General features: G+C 43.8%; 1 protein-coding gene and 1 pseudogene across 2 annotated transcripts in view; one reads left to right on the top strand and one right to left on the bottom strand.

The window, feature by feature from the left end:
• USP18 (ubiquitin specific peptidase 18) overlaps nt 1-5,174 on the top strand; it is a 59,278-nt gene extending 54,104 nt beyond the window's left edge. For both annotated transcript variants that reach the window (XM_033116125.1, XM_033116124.1), the window contains 3 exons: nt 683-814; nt 1,397-1,446; nt 3,591-5,174. In XM_033116125.1, coding sequence (XP_032972016.1) covers nt 683-814; nt 1,397-1,446; nt 3,591-3,636 — 228 coding nt within the window. In that variant the 3' untranslated portion in view covers nt 3,637-5,174. The remainder of the gene's footprint in view (nt 1-682; nt 815-1,396; nt 1,447-3,590) is intronic.
• Nucleotides 5,175-6,636: 1,462 nt separating this feature from the next.
• On the bottom strand, nt 6,637-8,391 carry LOC117028877 (60 kDa heat shock protein, mitochondrial-like; annotated as a pseudogene).
• Between the last annotated feature and the right edge of the window lie 6,239 nt (nt 8,392-14,630).

Genomic DNA, 14,630 nt, shown 5'->3' on the forward strand with positions numbered 1-14,630 from the left:
ACCACTTCTTCCTTGCATTATTGTGGTACCTAATTTATCACACTGGCTTCTGTCTCAATTGAACTCTCCATCCAGTTTTCAAGCCACATTATTTCAGTGTGTTTCTCAAACACAAATCTGATGATGTTCCTCTGCTGAAAACTTTCTGAGGGCTGCGCACTACTCATGAGACAGAGTTCTAATTCCTCACTTGCCCTCGGAGCCTGATCGCTAATGACTTCTCAGCATGCTCCCTGACTTCATTTCCTCCATGTGCTCTGCTCTGTTATGCTGCCGAGCCTTTGCAGTTTCGGGGTCCACATTCAAGTATACACCTTTTCCACAGCTTGTCTGCCAATCTTGTTCATTCTGCAGGAGCAATTCAAGCATGTCTTCTCTGGGGAGCTTTCCTGGCTCCTCAGCCATTCCTCAGCTGGTTGCTCCTTCTCCTTTTTGGAGGCAAAAGTTAGGTCTTCCCAAATTTACCTGTAAATTCACCTGGAATAAAATTTGGCATTCTAATTCTGGCTTACCTTGCTGTGAAATTCTTGAAGTCAGGGACTGTTTGCTGGTCCCATCGAAGCACCAGTGCCTGGCATGGAGTAGGCACTGAATAAAGGTGGTGAGATGTTTCCTTTTTCTAAACTAGGCTTTGGAAAGGAGGGATGATGGGCGAATCATGCTATGCCTTGTGTTCTTCCAGCTCGGGGGACAGTATGAACTCTTTGCCGTGATTGCCCACCTGGGGCTGGCTGACTTTGGCCATTACTGTGCCTATGTCCGGAATTCTGTGGATGGAAAGTGGTTCTGCTTCAATGACTCCAGTGTTTGTTGGGTGAGGAACATCATCCAAAATTGCCTCTTGCCCTGGATTAGCTACCTCTAATATATTCTGAGCCCAGGCCCGGCTGAGTCCTCAAGGTCAATCCACATTATGGTCCTGTTCTCTGGGGGGAGGGGGGGGTGTGTGTGAGACTTTTATGAGGTTTAAAGCTGTTTTCTGTATGACGTCCCCATCTGGTTTACAATTCTATAAGACCACATAGCTCAGTGTCTAGGTTTTTGGTGTTCTAGGCTCAGTGCCCTGCAGCTTCATGCTTTATGGGAAACTATACTTGATCTTATCCAAAAGACCCAGAAGCAATGCTTTATGGGAAACTTATGGAAAGCAAGAAGAGTTAGAAATACATAAGTTAGAACTCTGGGCTGAGCATAGCCAAGTTTAAACAGAGGGACAAGGATACTGAATAAGATTCAATGTACATGGCATCTATCACTAGATGCTGCAGGTCTTGAGGATTCCTAGGGGTGGGTTTTTCTGTGGAGTGAGGGAGGGCCAATTAGCAGCCTGGATTCTCTCTGGATGCTTAACAAAGGTCAGCTGGCTGCTTCACTTTATATGTTTATGTATTTCTAGGTATCCTGGGAAGACATCCGGTGTACCTATGGAAATCATAACTGCCGCTGGTAAGAGAAGTGTTTGAGTGACAGAAACCCTATCAGCTGGCACAGGGGTTTTATTGCTATATGAAATGGATTCAGCTGCCACTTATATTTGCATAGCTCCCCTGTGACTGATTGTTCATCCTCATCTTTTAGTACCCATCCCACTGCATCATGATTTTCTCACACTTTATACTCCAACAGTACTAAGTGTAAGTAGCTCCCCAAACATTAGGTCCTCTCTGAGGCTTTGCACATGCAGTCCCTGGCTGGTGTTACCCCCTCTTAATTTATAATCAAGGCGAAGTCCCATCATACTCCAGTATCTCTGCTCAGGGCCTTTTCCTGCTCTGTAAAGCCTCACTGATGCACCCAGGTGCACCTGTAGTGGCTTCTCATGTGCTTTCACTGCATTTTGAGCATACCTTTTTTATAGAAAGGATCACACTGTTTTGTAATCGTTAGACCATGAAGTCTTTTGGGTCAAGAATCACTCTTTTCCTCTTTCTTTGTCTGGTAGAGTGGCTTGTATTTAGTAAATATCTATAACTGTATTTTTAAAAATCAGTACAGAGGGAAAGCTGGAAAGAAAAAGGCTGGGTGAAGTTAAATCACAGATTTTGTAAGTTGTTGTGGGGACAGAGCCAGGAGTGCAGTTTCCAGGCTCTCGGCCTCACGTGGAAAGGTGCTGGCTCAGGTAGTAAATGGCCATCAACTGTGATTGGATGGCCATCAGCTGTGGCTAGTTGGCCGTCAGCTGTAACCAGTGAGCCATTGGCCACTAATATAACTGCTGTGGCTACGCTAGCAGCAAATGGGGGGCTAGCAAGAAGATGGTGGCTGAGCTAGCAAGAGCGGATTGCAGTTAGCACGGCAGATTGCAGCCAGCAGGTGAGGTTGGATGCCAGAGAGAAGTGGATGGCAGGTTGCAGATCATGTGGCTCCTGCTTCCTGTGTTTCCAACCCAGCCGCCAGCGAGACTATAGTGGTATGACTCCCCTATCTACAGCTCTGTGGGTGTGGGGACAGAGCCCCAGAAAGCAGTTTCCAGGCTCTCGGCCTCATGTGGAAATGTGCTGGCTCAGGTAGTAGATGGCCATCAGCTGTGGCTGGTTGGCCGTCAGCTGTAACCATTGAGCCATTGGCCACTAATATAACTGCCACGGCTACGGAGGGAAGTTGAGGAGAGAGGAAGAGAGAGGAGGAGACTGAAGGAGAGTGGAGGAGAGTCGAGGAGAGTCGGTCGGTTGGCAGCAAAGCGGACAGCAGGTCGCACGTTGTGTAAACCCAGCCTCCAGCGAGACCATAGTGGTATGACTTCCCTACCTATGGCTCCGTGCGTGTTCCTTTTTGGCCTAGTCATATCCTGCATTCTTGTGTGGGGAGCGGGAGCTGAGACCCCGCAGGCCGCCCCGCGTGACAACTGGTACAGCGAGCAGAGTCCCTCGCACGACAGTGGGTGTTCCATTTTGGCCTCACCATGTCCTGCATTCTTATGTGGGGAGCAGGACCAGAGACTGCATGACAATTGTCCCTGCATGACAATTGTCCCAGCTCAGTTTCTGGGTTAGGGGTGACATTGTATATCACAGTGATATTTGAGACGATTTCAGCTGCAGAAGTAGGCCTGATAATTTGAAAAAATAATGAATTAGGTAAAATTTGTGTTTGAAATTTTCCTCTAACCTACTTTTTCTCTTCTCTTTCTTCTAAGCATCTCCCTTTGTCACTTTCTGGTTGTCAGTGATTTCCCCCATTATTTAGGTCGGGGCTGGCAAACGTTTTCTGTAAAGGGCCAGGGAATAGATACATTGGGCTTTGGGACACAGTCTGTGCTGCAACTGTGCCCTTGTAGCCAAAAGCAGCCACTCACACATGAGTGAAGGAGCGTGGCAGTGCTCCAGTTAAATGTGTTTGCAAAAGCAGGTTTGGATTTGGCTCATAGGTTTGTAGTTTGTCGTCCTCTGATTTAGATGTTAACTAACAGCAGCTTAGTGATTATTTTCCCAGGTTACCTGTCTTGTTCTCCTCGGAGATGATGGGGAGATGAACACTTGAGCCAACAAATTGGAAAGTTTGCTGATGTTTGTCCTATCATGAATTAATGATGTGTCAGTTAGCTATGAATGTTTCCTGTATGCTGTCATGTTGCATTTTTTTCTTTGTAGGCGGGAAACTGCATATCTTCTGGTGTACATGAAGACTGAATCCTAATGGATATACCCCAAATCTTCAGAGACTGACAAAGTATCATTTTCTTTTTCTATTCCTGAATCTGCTCTTTAAGAGATTTTGCAGTTAAGAGAAGTACTATTTTCAAATTGTATAATTTAACTTATAATCAGGGGTGATTATCAAAATACTGAACAGTGAGACACTGCATAGGTCTTGATCAGTCAGAATGGACACTTGCACCAGTGGACCCCAGCCACAGGGTTGGAGCAGGGTCCTGAGTGCTCCTTGCTATACAAGCCATTGATCCTTCAGTTGGGAGATTGTGGGAATCCAGATGCTTTCAGAGGAGGAGAGAGCTGGTCAGCAATGGTAGCGGGAAGCATTCGGGTGGCAAGGGGCAGTGGTAGGGAAGGAAGTACTTCAGTATTTTACAACTAGTATGACCATACTGGTATGTACTGGCTGAATATCATTTCTGTCAATAATTATTTTATTTTATTTTTAGAACCCATATTAATTCCATAAAACTCAAGTGTTTTATCATTGTTATTCATTTATTTGACGAATATGTATTGATCACCTACTCTCCTTAAGATAATTTGCTAGGCACAATGATGAATAAAATTCTCTCAAAAGGTGTTTGCAGTTTAATGAGTAATTAAAATACATAAGATACAGAGGGTTTGTGTTAACAGGAATTCAAAGGAAAGTGAAAGCACTTCCATTGTGTGGCCATGGGAGCAGCCTTCAGACTGGAAAGGGGCTTAGGGTGGAAGACAATGCACTTACAGGGAAAAGCACATTCAGTGACTTGGTTGAAAAAGGCAAGGCTCAAGGTTCGAAGATTGCCTACAAACCTGGCTTCCCTCTACTGAGGAAGAAAGTGCTGAGTGACAGTGATGGCAGGTAGTGGGGGCTCTGAATGTAGAGAGTCTTGAACTAAGCTAAAGAATTTGGATCTAATTTAAGAGGTGATGGATGAGGAGCTGTTGAGGGGCTTCAAAAAGAAAAGGAACATGTAGTGGTATTTTGGTAAAATGAATCTGCTGGCGGCTGGGGACATGGATTGGAGACATGAAAGGGTGAATAGAAAGGCGTTCAGTCACTAGAGCCATTTTGGAGGTAGAACAGATGGGGACAGCGAAAGAAGGGAGTCCAGGGAGACTCCAGTACCAACCTGGGAAGTGAGCAGGGTGGATGTTAACATCCCCATTTCACAGATGAGGCGATTGAAACCTTCATATATTTAATGACTTATTCAAGATTTCATACTTGATAAAAGCCAAAACTTCCAAAATAATTGTGGGTAATTTCTTTATCAATTTATTTGGCAAAAAATTAGCCAAGAAAGAATAAATTCTTACTGTAAAATAGTCAAACAATTTAGAAGTATATAGAATATCTTCCTTAGAGCTTACCATTGTTAAACAGGTGTTTATTAGTTTTCTACAGCTATTGTAACAAATTATCACAAAATGAGCGACTTAAAACAACAGCGATTTATTTTCTCACAATTCAGGAGGTGGGAAGTCTGAAATTGAGGTGTCAGCAGTGTTGGTTCTTTCTAGAGTGTCTGTGGAGAATCTGTCCCATGCCTCTCTCCTAGTTTCTGGTGGTTGCCAGCAATCCTTGTCATTCCTTGGCATGGAGCTGTGTCACTGCAGCCTGGGCTTCCATCTTCATGTGACCTTCTTCCCTATATGTCTTCACATGGCCTTTGTATAAGGAACACCAGTCATTGCATTTAGGGCCCATCCTAATCCAATATGACCTGTTTTCACTTGGCTAATCACATCTGCAAAGACTCCAAATAAGGTCACATTCTGAAGTTCCAGGTAGACGTGAATTTGGGGGGCACACTATTCAATGCAGTAAAAGATGTGTACCCTCTAGGCCTTTTTGTATGTATGTGCATGCACATCTGTCACAGACACAATTTTTACATCTATCATATGAACTCAAAAGGAGTCTGGAAACTTGCCAGAAATAAATGATTGAGACTTACTCATTTTCAAAGATTTTAGAGTTTGCAAACTGGAAACAGCTAGGCAAAAACCCAGAAGTGTCCAAAGAAGAGAAAAAAGTTAAAAGTTCTAATAGTAAAATGTGCATTCCTGAGAATTATCAGTCCTGCATTCTTAGCCCTAGGATAGGTCCAGGACGTTTATCAGTCAGGATGATGAATGCCAGGTGGTCCAGAAGATGGACGCCAGAAGATCTGGTCACATCCAGCAGTCTGGATAATGGATGTCAGGTGGATGTATGTGTGAATCCTTCAGGGGTAATTTGAGTGTTACCTGGAGGTCCAGATGTATATATCCAGGCATTGACGCAGGACTAGAGAGTTCAAAAAATTTAAGTTACTGGGCTAGTTAGAACAAGAATGGAGTCTTTCCTCATGCCTCAAACTTCAAAATGTTAATAATTTTAGCAGCTTGGTTAAAGTGACCCCATTTTATATATTTCTTATCTTCACTGTTTCCTCATATCATAAATTATATTGTATCAATTCTGCTCATTGTGTTTTTCACTTTAAAATGTCTTAGAAAAATTTCCAAGTTTGTATATAGGTAGATAGTATTCATTTATTTAACAAATTTTTTAAACTTTAAACAAATTTTTATTACACAAAGGTTGTCATATAATTGGATATTTCTACTTTGTACACAATTCTTACTATCCACATATAGGCTGATTCTCAACTTCTCATCAGGTGATGGCAAGTACTAAAATTCTGTTTCAATAGAATAGTGAAATAGTAAAAATGCCTCAGTGATTTAAGTTGCAAACAGTACATTGGTACGTGGCTCTTGCACTTGGTTATCAGGAATGTACAAATGTCTTTATTCAAAAATACAAAATAAATTATCTGTAGGCATGGACAGCAGTAAACCATTGTATGTTGTCAACTGAAACCAGTAACTGATGGTCGTAGTGATTTTCTTAAACATCAGCCTTTTCTCCAGTCATTTCCGTCAGCTGACTTCTCTGAAGTTGCAGGTGAGGAGCACCGCCTTGAGCTCCCTCTCACAGTTCCCATTAGTGATGGTCAAGTGCTGCTCTAGGAATTGAACACGCTGCTTCCCACACACGCCACCTCCCATGCATCCCGCCTCCCATTCCATCCATTCCATCAATTCCAGGGTCTTTCTCTTTAGGAATTTCTGTGACTACAACTTCTGCTGCAGTTAACAGAGAGGCCACTCCAGCAGTGTCCAATAAAGCAATTCTTACAACGTTAGTTGGTTCAATGGTTCCTTTTTCCCCTATATTCACCAAACACATCATTATAACCAAGTTCTGAGGAACTTTGCATAGCTTTTCTCAGCTATCAATGATCCCTCAACCCCTGCATTCTTAAGCAATGGTCATTGCAGGAATTTTGAGTGGTTTTAAAAAATAATTTCTATACCGATATTTTTTATTTTCATTAGCTGGAGTTAATGAGTCCAAGGCTGGAATGCACCGAAGCAGGGCATGACCCCCTCCCAGAAGAACACCTTCCTGAACAGCAGCTTGTGTAGCATTGAGGGCAATTGTTACTCTTTCTTTTCATTCACTTCAGCATCACTTGTCCCAGCAACCTTCAGCACAGCTACTTCATCTGAAAGTTTTGCCAGATGTTCATTTAGTTTTTTCCTTTTCATATTCACTAGCAGTTGTGATATCTAACTGCTCGATGATTTCTTGAATACATTTTTCAGTCTGAGCCTTGTCTCCTTTTCCTTTCAAGAGCATGGCATCATCTTTGGTCACAGTGACCTCTCCAACTTTTTGTAAGTCATGAGGCTGAATGTCCTCAAGATTTAGAATCAATCCTTCTCCAAGCACTGCACCACCAGTAGCAATAGCCATTTCTTTAAACTGGTTATTTCTATTGTTAACAAAACCTGGAGCTTTGACTGCTACAACCTAAAGACCAACTTGTAGCCTGTCCAAAACGAGTGTACTTAGCCCCTCTCCTTTAACATTTCCCCCAATTATGACCAAGGACTTGTGGGAGCCCGGGAAATTTCAAGGGCAGGTACAATGGACTGGACACTTGAAATTTTCTTTTCACTCAGTAGAACACAGGAATCTTGGAATTCACATTTCCAACGTTTTGATGTATTAATAAAGTATGGAGAAATATAACCTTGATCAAACTTTATGTCCTCAGTAATTTCTAATTCATGATACAGGGTTTTTCTATCCTTTACCGTGATGATGTCCTTTCTTACAACCTTTTTCATTGCATCACAAATGATGTCGACAATTTCTTTGTCTCCATTTGCAGATCATAGCAACCTGAGCATTTTCTTCAGGGGTTGTCATAGGTGTGGACTGTTTCTCAAGTTTGGTTACAGCATCAGCAGCTGATGTACACCCCTCCTGATGTCCATTGGATTAGCATCTTTGCTAATCTTCTTGAAGCCTGCCTTGGCAGTAGAGCATGCAGCACTGTCGCAGTAGTGCTGACACCCCCATTCTTCTTTTGTATTCTTGGCAACATCTTGAACAAGTTTAGTGCCAATAGTTTTGTATTTATGTTTTAAGTCAATGGACTTTGCAACAGTCATATCACCTTTTGTTACTTGGGGACTTCCCCGCTCTGTTCAATAATCACTGTCCTTCCCTTAGGCCCCATAGTAATGGCTACAGCATCGGCTAAAAGGTCACGGCTTAACCTTAAAGCATTAAGACTTGGGCATCTGCACCAAATTTTACATCTTTGGCATAAGCCCGCATGAGATGAGGAGCCAGTGCCCTGGATACTGGCCTCATCTGGTGAAAGACTTCAGGTAATTAAAGCATTTCTGTGGGTCAGCTACAGGTGTGCAGGTGGTGAGGCAGGCCATTCCGAGCAAGGGGCAGAGCGCAGGGCGCACACATCAATGAACTCGTGACCCCCCAGGTGGATAGTATTCTTTTAAATTGTGGCATTTAATTCCATAGATAGTTAGACTATATTTTTATTTTCTGATATGGGCAAATATTTAGAGCATTTCCTTTTTTTACTATTTTAAAAATGCAGAGTGAATGAACACCGCTAGACATATTTTTGTGCATGAGCAAATATTTCTGTAGGTACTAGGAAACAAAATTATTGGGTGTCTAAAAATTGTGGTAGATACTGCTAAATTGGCTTCAGTTAGCACCAATTACTTTCCAAGTTTTAACTTTGGTAAGTTTGATAGATAAAAATATGTCATTATTGATTAAACTTGATCTTTACAGGTTATTAATACAGTTGAACATCTTTCCAGTTTTGACTATGACTATTTCATCTATGAATTTCCTATCTTGTCCTTTGTTCTTGTTATGGTATTTGACTTTTTCTTATTGGTTTGTAGAAGTTTTTATATATTTTGGATAATTTTATCACATATGTGGTGAATATTTCCTCACAGGCTGTTGCTTGCTTTAACTTCACTATTATTATTACTTTGAGGTGCAGAAATGAAAATTTTCCCTAGTTATAGGGACAGCTGAGATTGGACATCAGGGTGGACATAACAGAGCAGACTTTGACTTTCTTTGAACAGTGGATATGGAGACCTGACTGTGGAAAAATGAGTCCTCCACGTAGCTTGGCTTCATTCACTGGAGTCCCATATTGGTGTTTGGGACCAAAGCTCCAGCTAATAGTGAAATGTTACTTTGCGTTGTTCATTTTGCATAAATTTCTTTTGGGGTCCTTGAGAGGTGGCTGGATCCAGGTATTCAAGAGTCCCTGGTCAGATACCATCAAAATATCACTCTTTATGTTTCAATAGCATCCTGTTATCTTTATTACACTCAATGGAAATAGCATCAAAGGAATAATTTATAGTAGGGGGAGTGAGAGTCTGTAGCAAGGTAAGGACTCCTTAGAAAGGAAAAGAAGGAAGAAAATGGACACTAGTTTTTGGAACAAGGGACTTGGAGAGGACAGGAAGAAAAGTAGTTAAAGCACCTGTGGGAGTAATTATCTAGGAAGAGATGGGAGCAAGGAATAGGAGACAGAGACAGAAGAGAACTGAAGATGGGAAATGTTACATAGAGATTCCAAGTTAAAGAGGAAGAATAATAATAGATATTTTTTAATATACTGGATGGAAGGAGAAGGAAAAGAAATCAACAGACTGAGTTTTCAGATGAAGCTGATTTATCCTGGAGGAGGATGGCGTCATCATCATCCATCACATCATCCATTACAGTGGCAGCTTCCCCTTAGTCTGCCCTGTCTCAGGCCCTCTACACTTGAGTCAGTGAGCCATGGCCCACAGGCCTTGTCAGGCCCACCATCTGGTTTTGTAAGTTTTTATTGAAACAGCCACACCCACTCATTTACATATCATTGATGCACAACCGGGGGAGGAAGGCAGGTGCAAAACAAGCTCTTTTTGTCCCTGGAAGATGATAGGCTTGAGGGCCTGGTTTTGGGCAGTGCCAACTACAGTGAAGGACAAGAATGGAGCTAGCAGTGCCCAGCCCACAGGAAGGAGATGCTCCACCCCACGAATGCTGAATCAGTGGAGCACCTGCCAGGGCTGGGCCCTGGGCCCGGCCTGCTGAACTGCAGGCTCCCACACTGAGGGGACAGAGCAGGGGCTGCCTCAGGAGCCGGGTGTGTACAGCAGAGCGCAATCCTCTGGAACTGCCCCAGCCTCAGGGCACTGTTGAGGAATGGGAGACTGAAAGGGGCCCTCCCATCTGGGCTCAAATCTCAGGTCATTGATCGACCTGCTGAGTGACCCTGAAGCAAGTCACACAATAGTCCTAAAGCTTGGCTTTCTCTTAAAATGGGCATAGAAACAGCATCTCCTTATGGGGTTGTGAGTACCCTCAATGAAACGCTTAGACCAGCACCTGGCGCATCACAAGACTGTGGAAGTGAACTGTTGTCATCATCACTACCATCATCATAGGGCATGGGTCAGAGCCACAGCAGGAGCCTCAAAGGGTCCAACAGCCTTTCCCTGGGCAAGATTGTACAGGGTCTGCCCTCGCTGACCCTGAAGGAGCCTGGGAGCCAGACAGGGATCAGGCGGTGGGGGGAGCTGGAGCAAGTACCTGCTACTACTGGTTGTGGGTCAGGGAGGGGCGGCTAGCTCACTTCTAGGCTCAAGACCTCAGAGTGGGGCCTAGGTCAAGGGCCCAGGAGGTAGGGATGAGCTGAGGTGTGTAATCAGAGCCCATAACTCTGCAGCCCCACAGCAGGGGTGGAGCTTTATTGGCAAAGACCCGGCTCTCTGTTTTGGGCCTGAGGGTGATGGTGTGCTGCTTTCACAGTTCTCCTCACTACCAGGCGAGGAGCTGGTGGGGAATGAGAGAAGGAGTATATTAAACCACAGGTACTTCATCATTGAAATGACACCAGGAGGGATGAGGCCAGGGAATGAAAAGCAGAAGTAAATAAATGCCTTTTGAGCCTTGAGGAGAAACGTGCCAGAATGGTCTTCATGATGTCTCAGCAGAGCCCACAGGAGGGAAATGGAACGCAGGCTATCAGGTCTGATCTCTCCACCACCAGCTCCAGGGCCCTACTGTGCATAGTCAGACACTGACAGGAAGGATCACAGACGTTGCCCTCAGTGAGTCCCAGCCAGACTCCATGTCGGGGTCACACCAGCATGATGATTACAGACAGCCCCTCCTCTGTGCTTGCATTTCCTTGTCCTCCCAAAACCGTCCTTGGATTGCTACCCAGGTCTCCTGAGGCACTTGCACATACCAGACGTCACAATGGTAAAAAGAGGGAGAAGGGCAGAAGACAGACAAAAGGCATGACTGCAGGGTACTCACAAATACCAAAGAGCTAAAGCCTCAATACTTACGATTTTTAAAAAGGCTTCTAAATATGTGACTTAGAAAAGGAGGCTCGTTTAGTGAATGGAGCTAGGACAATTGGGTATCCATATGGAAAAATGAAGTTGGACCCCTACCGCACACTACATCCCAAACCTACTGCAGGCACGCTAAAACCTACATTTGAAAGGGAAAACTTTAAAAAGAATTTTTATAAGGGACTATCTGTCCAAATTGCCATCATCATTATCATCATGACAGAGTACGAGTCAGAGCCACAGTAGGGATCTAAAAGACTCTGACAGCCTTTCAACAGCAGTCCATCACCTTCAAGCCTGGAACAGGGCGCTGTGTCCTTGCCAGTAAGGCTCCACCCTGTGTGGGGGCGCAGAGTTCTGGCCTGGGAACAATGTCTTAAATAAGCAACAAAAAGCTCACTAAACATAAAAAAGTTGGTAGATTTAACTTCAGTAAAACAAATAATTACTTTTTACCAAAAGACAGGTGAAAAGACAAACTACAAACAGCAAGAAGACATTTGGAATATGCAGAACCAGCAAAGGATTAGTATCCAGAATACATAAAGATCTACAAATCTATAGGAAAAAAGAGAAGCAATGAGCAAAAAGACTGCAGCACGCATTTCTTAGAGGAGGAGGCAGGTACACAGATGAACATACCATGTTTCCCCGAAAATAAGACCTAGCTGGACCATCAGCTCTAATGCATCTTTTGGAGCAAAAATTAATATAAGACACAGTCTTATTTTAATATAAGACTGGGTCTGATATGGTATGATATATATATATATATATATATATATATATATATATATATATATATATAGTACAGGATCTTATATTAACTTTTGTTCCAAAAGACGCACTAGAGATGATGGTCTGGCTAGGTCTTATTTTCGGGGAAACAAGGTAGCAAAAGATGCTTAACTTCAGTAGTACACAGGGAAATGCAAACTAAGATCCCAATGAGATGTCATTTTATGCCCACTAGACTGGAAAAAGGAAGACATCTGACAGTACGGTACAAATCAACTGGAATACATCAGTACTGTTGGTGACAGTGTTAACTGGTACCACCACTTTATAAATCACTGGCATTTTCTTGTTAGGTTGACTGTTCACATACCTTATAACCCTGCAAGTCCACACAAGGCACATACAAGAAGGTCTCATAGCAGCATTGTTAATAATCGGGGGAAAAAAACAACCCAAAACAGAAATCATCCAAATACTCATTGCAGAAGAGTGCAAAAATAAATTATGGAGAGGGCGGCCAGTCGACTCAGTTGGTTAGAGCATGAGCGAGCTCTCAGCAAGGTTGCCGGTTCAATTCTTGCATGGGATGGTGGGCTGCGCCCCCTGCAACTAAAGATTGAAAATGGCAACTGGACTTGGAGCTGATGGGCCCTGGAGAAACACACTGTTCCCCAATATTCCCCAATAAAATTAAAAAAAAAAAAGCAGTTTAGAGAATTTCATGAGAAAACTCATGAAATTAAAAAAATAAATAAATAAAAATAAATTGTGGAATAGTCACACAAATCTTATCACACTAGTGAAAATAAACTACAGCTACATATGGCAACATGAATAAAGCTTAGAACAGTAAAATGCTGAGTAAAAATTTCAAATCTTAGAAGCCCACACATATTATAGCATTTTTATAAAGCTCAAGAACAAACAAAACAATATATTGTTTAGACATACATAGGAAACCTATGATCAAGAGAATTACAAACAAACACAAAATTTAGAATTGTGGTGACCTCCAGGGTAGGACAAGATGCAAACACACAGATTCAAGTTATTGAGAAGGTTCTAGTTCGGGAGTTGAGTGGTGGGTTCACAGATGCTCATTATCTTATTATCCTATATAATGTATAAAACACATTAAATATTAAAAAGATATAAGCAAAGTAGAAAAAAAGAAGAGGAACAGTGTGTGAATCCAGACAGACCCACCATGACTTCCCTGTCACACAGTTCACTGCTTTCACTTTGTGTCACAGTGGGTACCTAGTGATCTGGAGAGGCCAGACCAGGAAGTGAAAGAACTAAAAATTGGATCAGGGCATTCCTCCTCCTAGGCCTGTTTCTCCAAATGCAAAATAAGGGTGTCCCAGGAATAAGACATGGCTGGCATGCATAACAAAATGACCCCTGCCTCGCCCACTTCAGACATTACTAGTGGATTGCAACACTCTTCCACGCTGAGCACACAGTATACAGCTTTGGACTCCTCAGCTTGGCACTGCAGACTGCCAGGGACAGTTGGTCAGAGGTAGCACACTATGAGACCTACTTGCTGACACTATGAGACCTACTTGCTGACACTATGAGACCTACTTGCTGACCTGGAGAGCCCATTCAGCTCTGGCCTGGGAGTTTTGAAGCCAGCTAGCAGGCACTAGATACTCTGTAAGGCAGTGCCTCTCAGGGAGCAGCCCACTGGCTTTGGAGCTGGCCCTGGCCAGACCCTGGCAGCATGAGACCTCAACTTCTACAGTGCCACCCCTGTGGCAGCCAGTGTCCTGGAGCCTCTCACTGCCCACCCATCTTCCTTCCGGGGCTCCGTTCTCCCACCTGTCTGGGGGCAGGCTTGTGACTACCCTATGCTGGTGAGCTTAGGACTGAAGAACAGCCAGACGAGCACAGAGGGCCAGGCAGGAGCTCATCGTCACTAACGCAGAGGGCAGCTGGGAAATGGCCCCTTGAGCCTCATCAGACCCGCCTCCCCGAGGCAGAAGGACAGCATTCCTTCACCACCTTTGTCTACTCAGGCCTGCAGGCCTTTGCTCTTGGGACACCCGCTGCCTGGAGGGCCCCCCTGTCCTTTCTTTATGACCCCATCCTCCGAGGCTGCAGTGTCCTAGCCCTTTCCTCCCCAGCAGGAGTTCAGGACCCCTCCTCTAGGTGTCCATGACACAGAGGTCAGCTTCGTCATAGAGAACTTATGCACTGGGTCAGGGTGCAGGTTCTGTGGGTGTTCCCCACTTCAGGGAGCCCTCAGAGACTACCTCTCAACTGGCACGAAAATAATAATACCATCAGAAACAACAATTCCTTGGAATAAATAGACTTTTCCAAGCACTCTCCAGTAAAGTTGGCAGTGAGGATAGGGCTTCACTCCCCACTATCACAATGAGAAAATCAAGGGCCACAAAGGACAGTGACTTTTTAGCATCACTGCCCACTTTCCCACCTTCTGGGAGACTGGAGGATCTTCTGCGACGTTCCATCACA

The sequence above is a fragment of the Rhinolophus ferrumequinum genome, chromosome 10 (assembly GCF_004115265.2).
Source record: "Rhinolophus ferrumequinum isolate MPI-CBG mRhiFer1 chromosome 10, mRhiFer1_v1.p, whole genome shotgun sequence".
NCBI classification, from domain to species: domain Eukaryota; kingdom Metazoa; phylum Chordata; class Mammalia; order Chiroptera; family Rhinolophidae; genus Rhinolophus; species Rhinolophus ferrumequinum.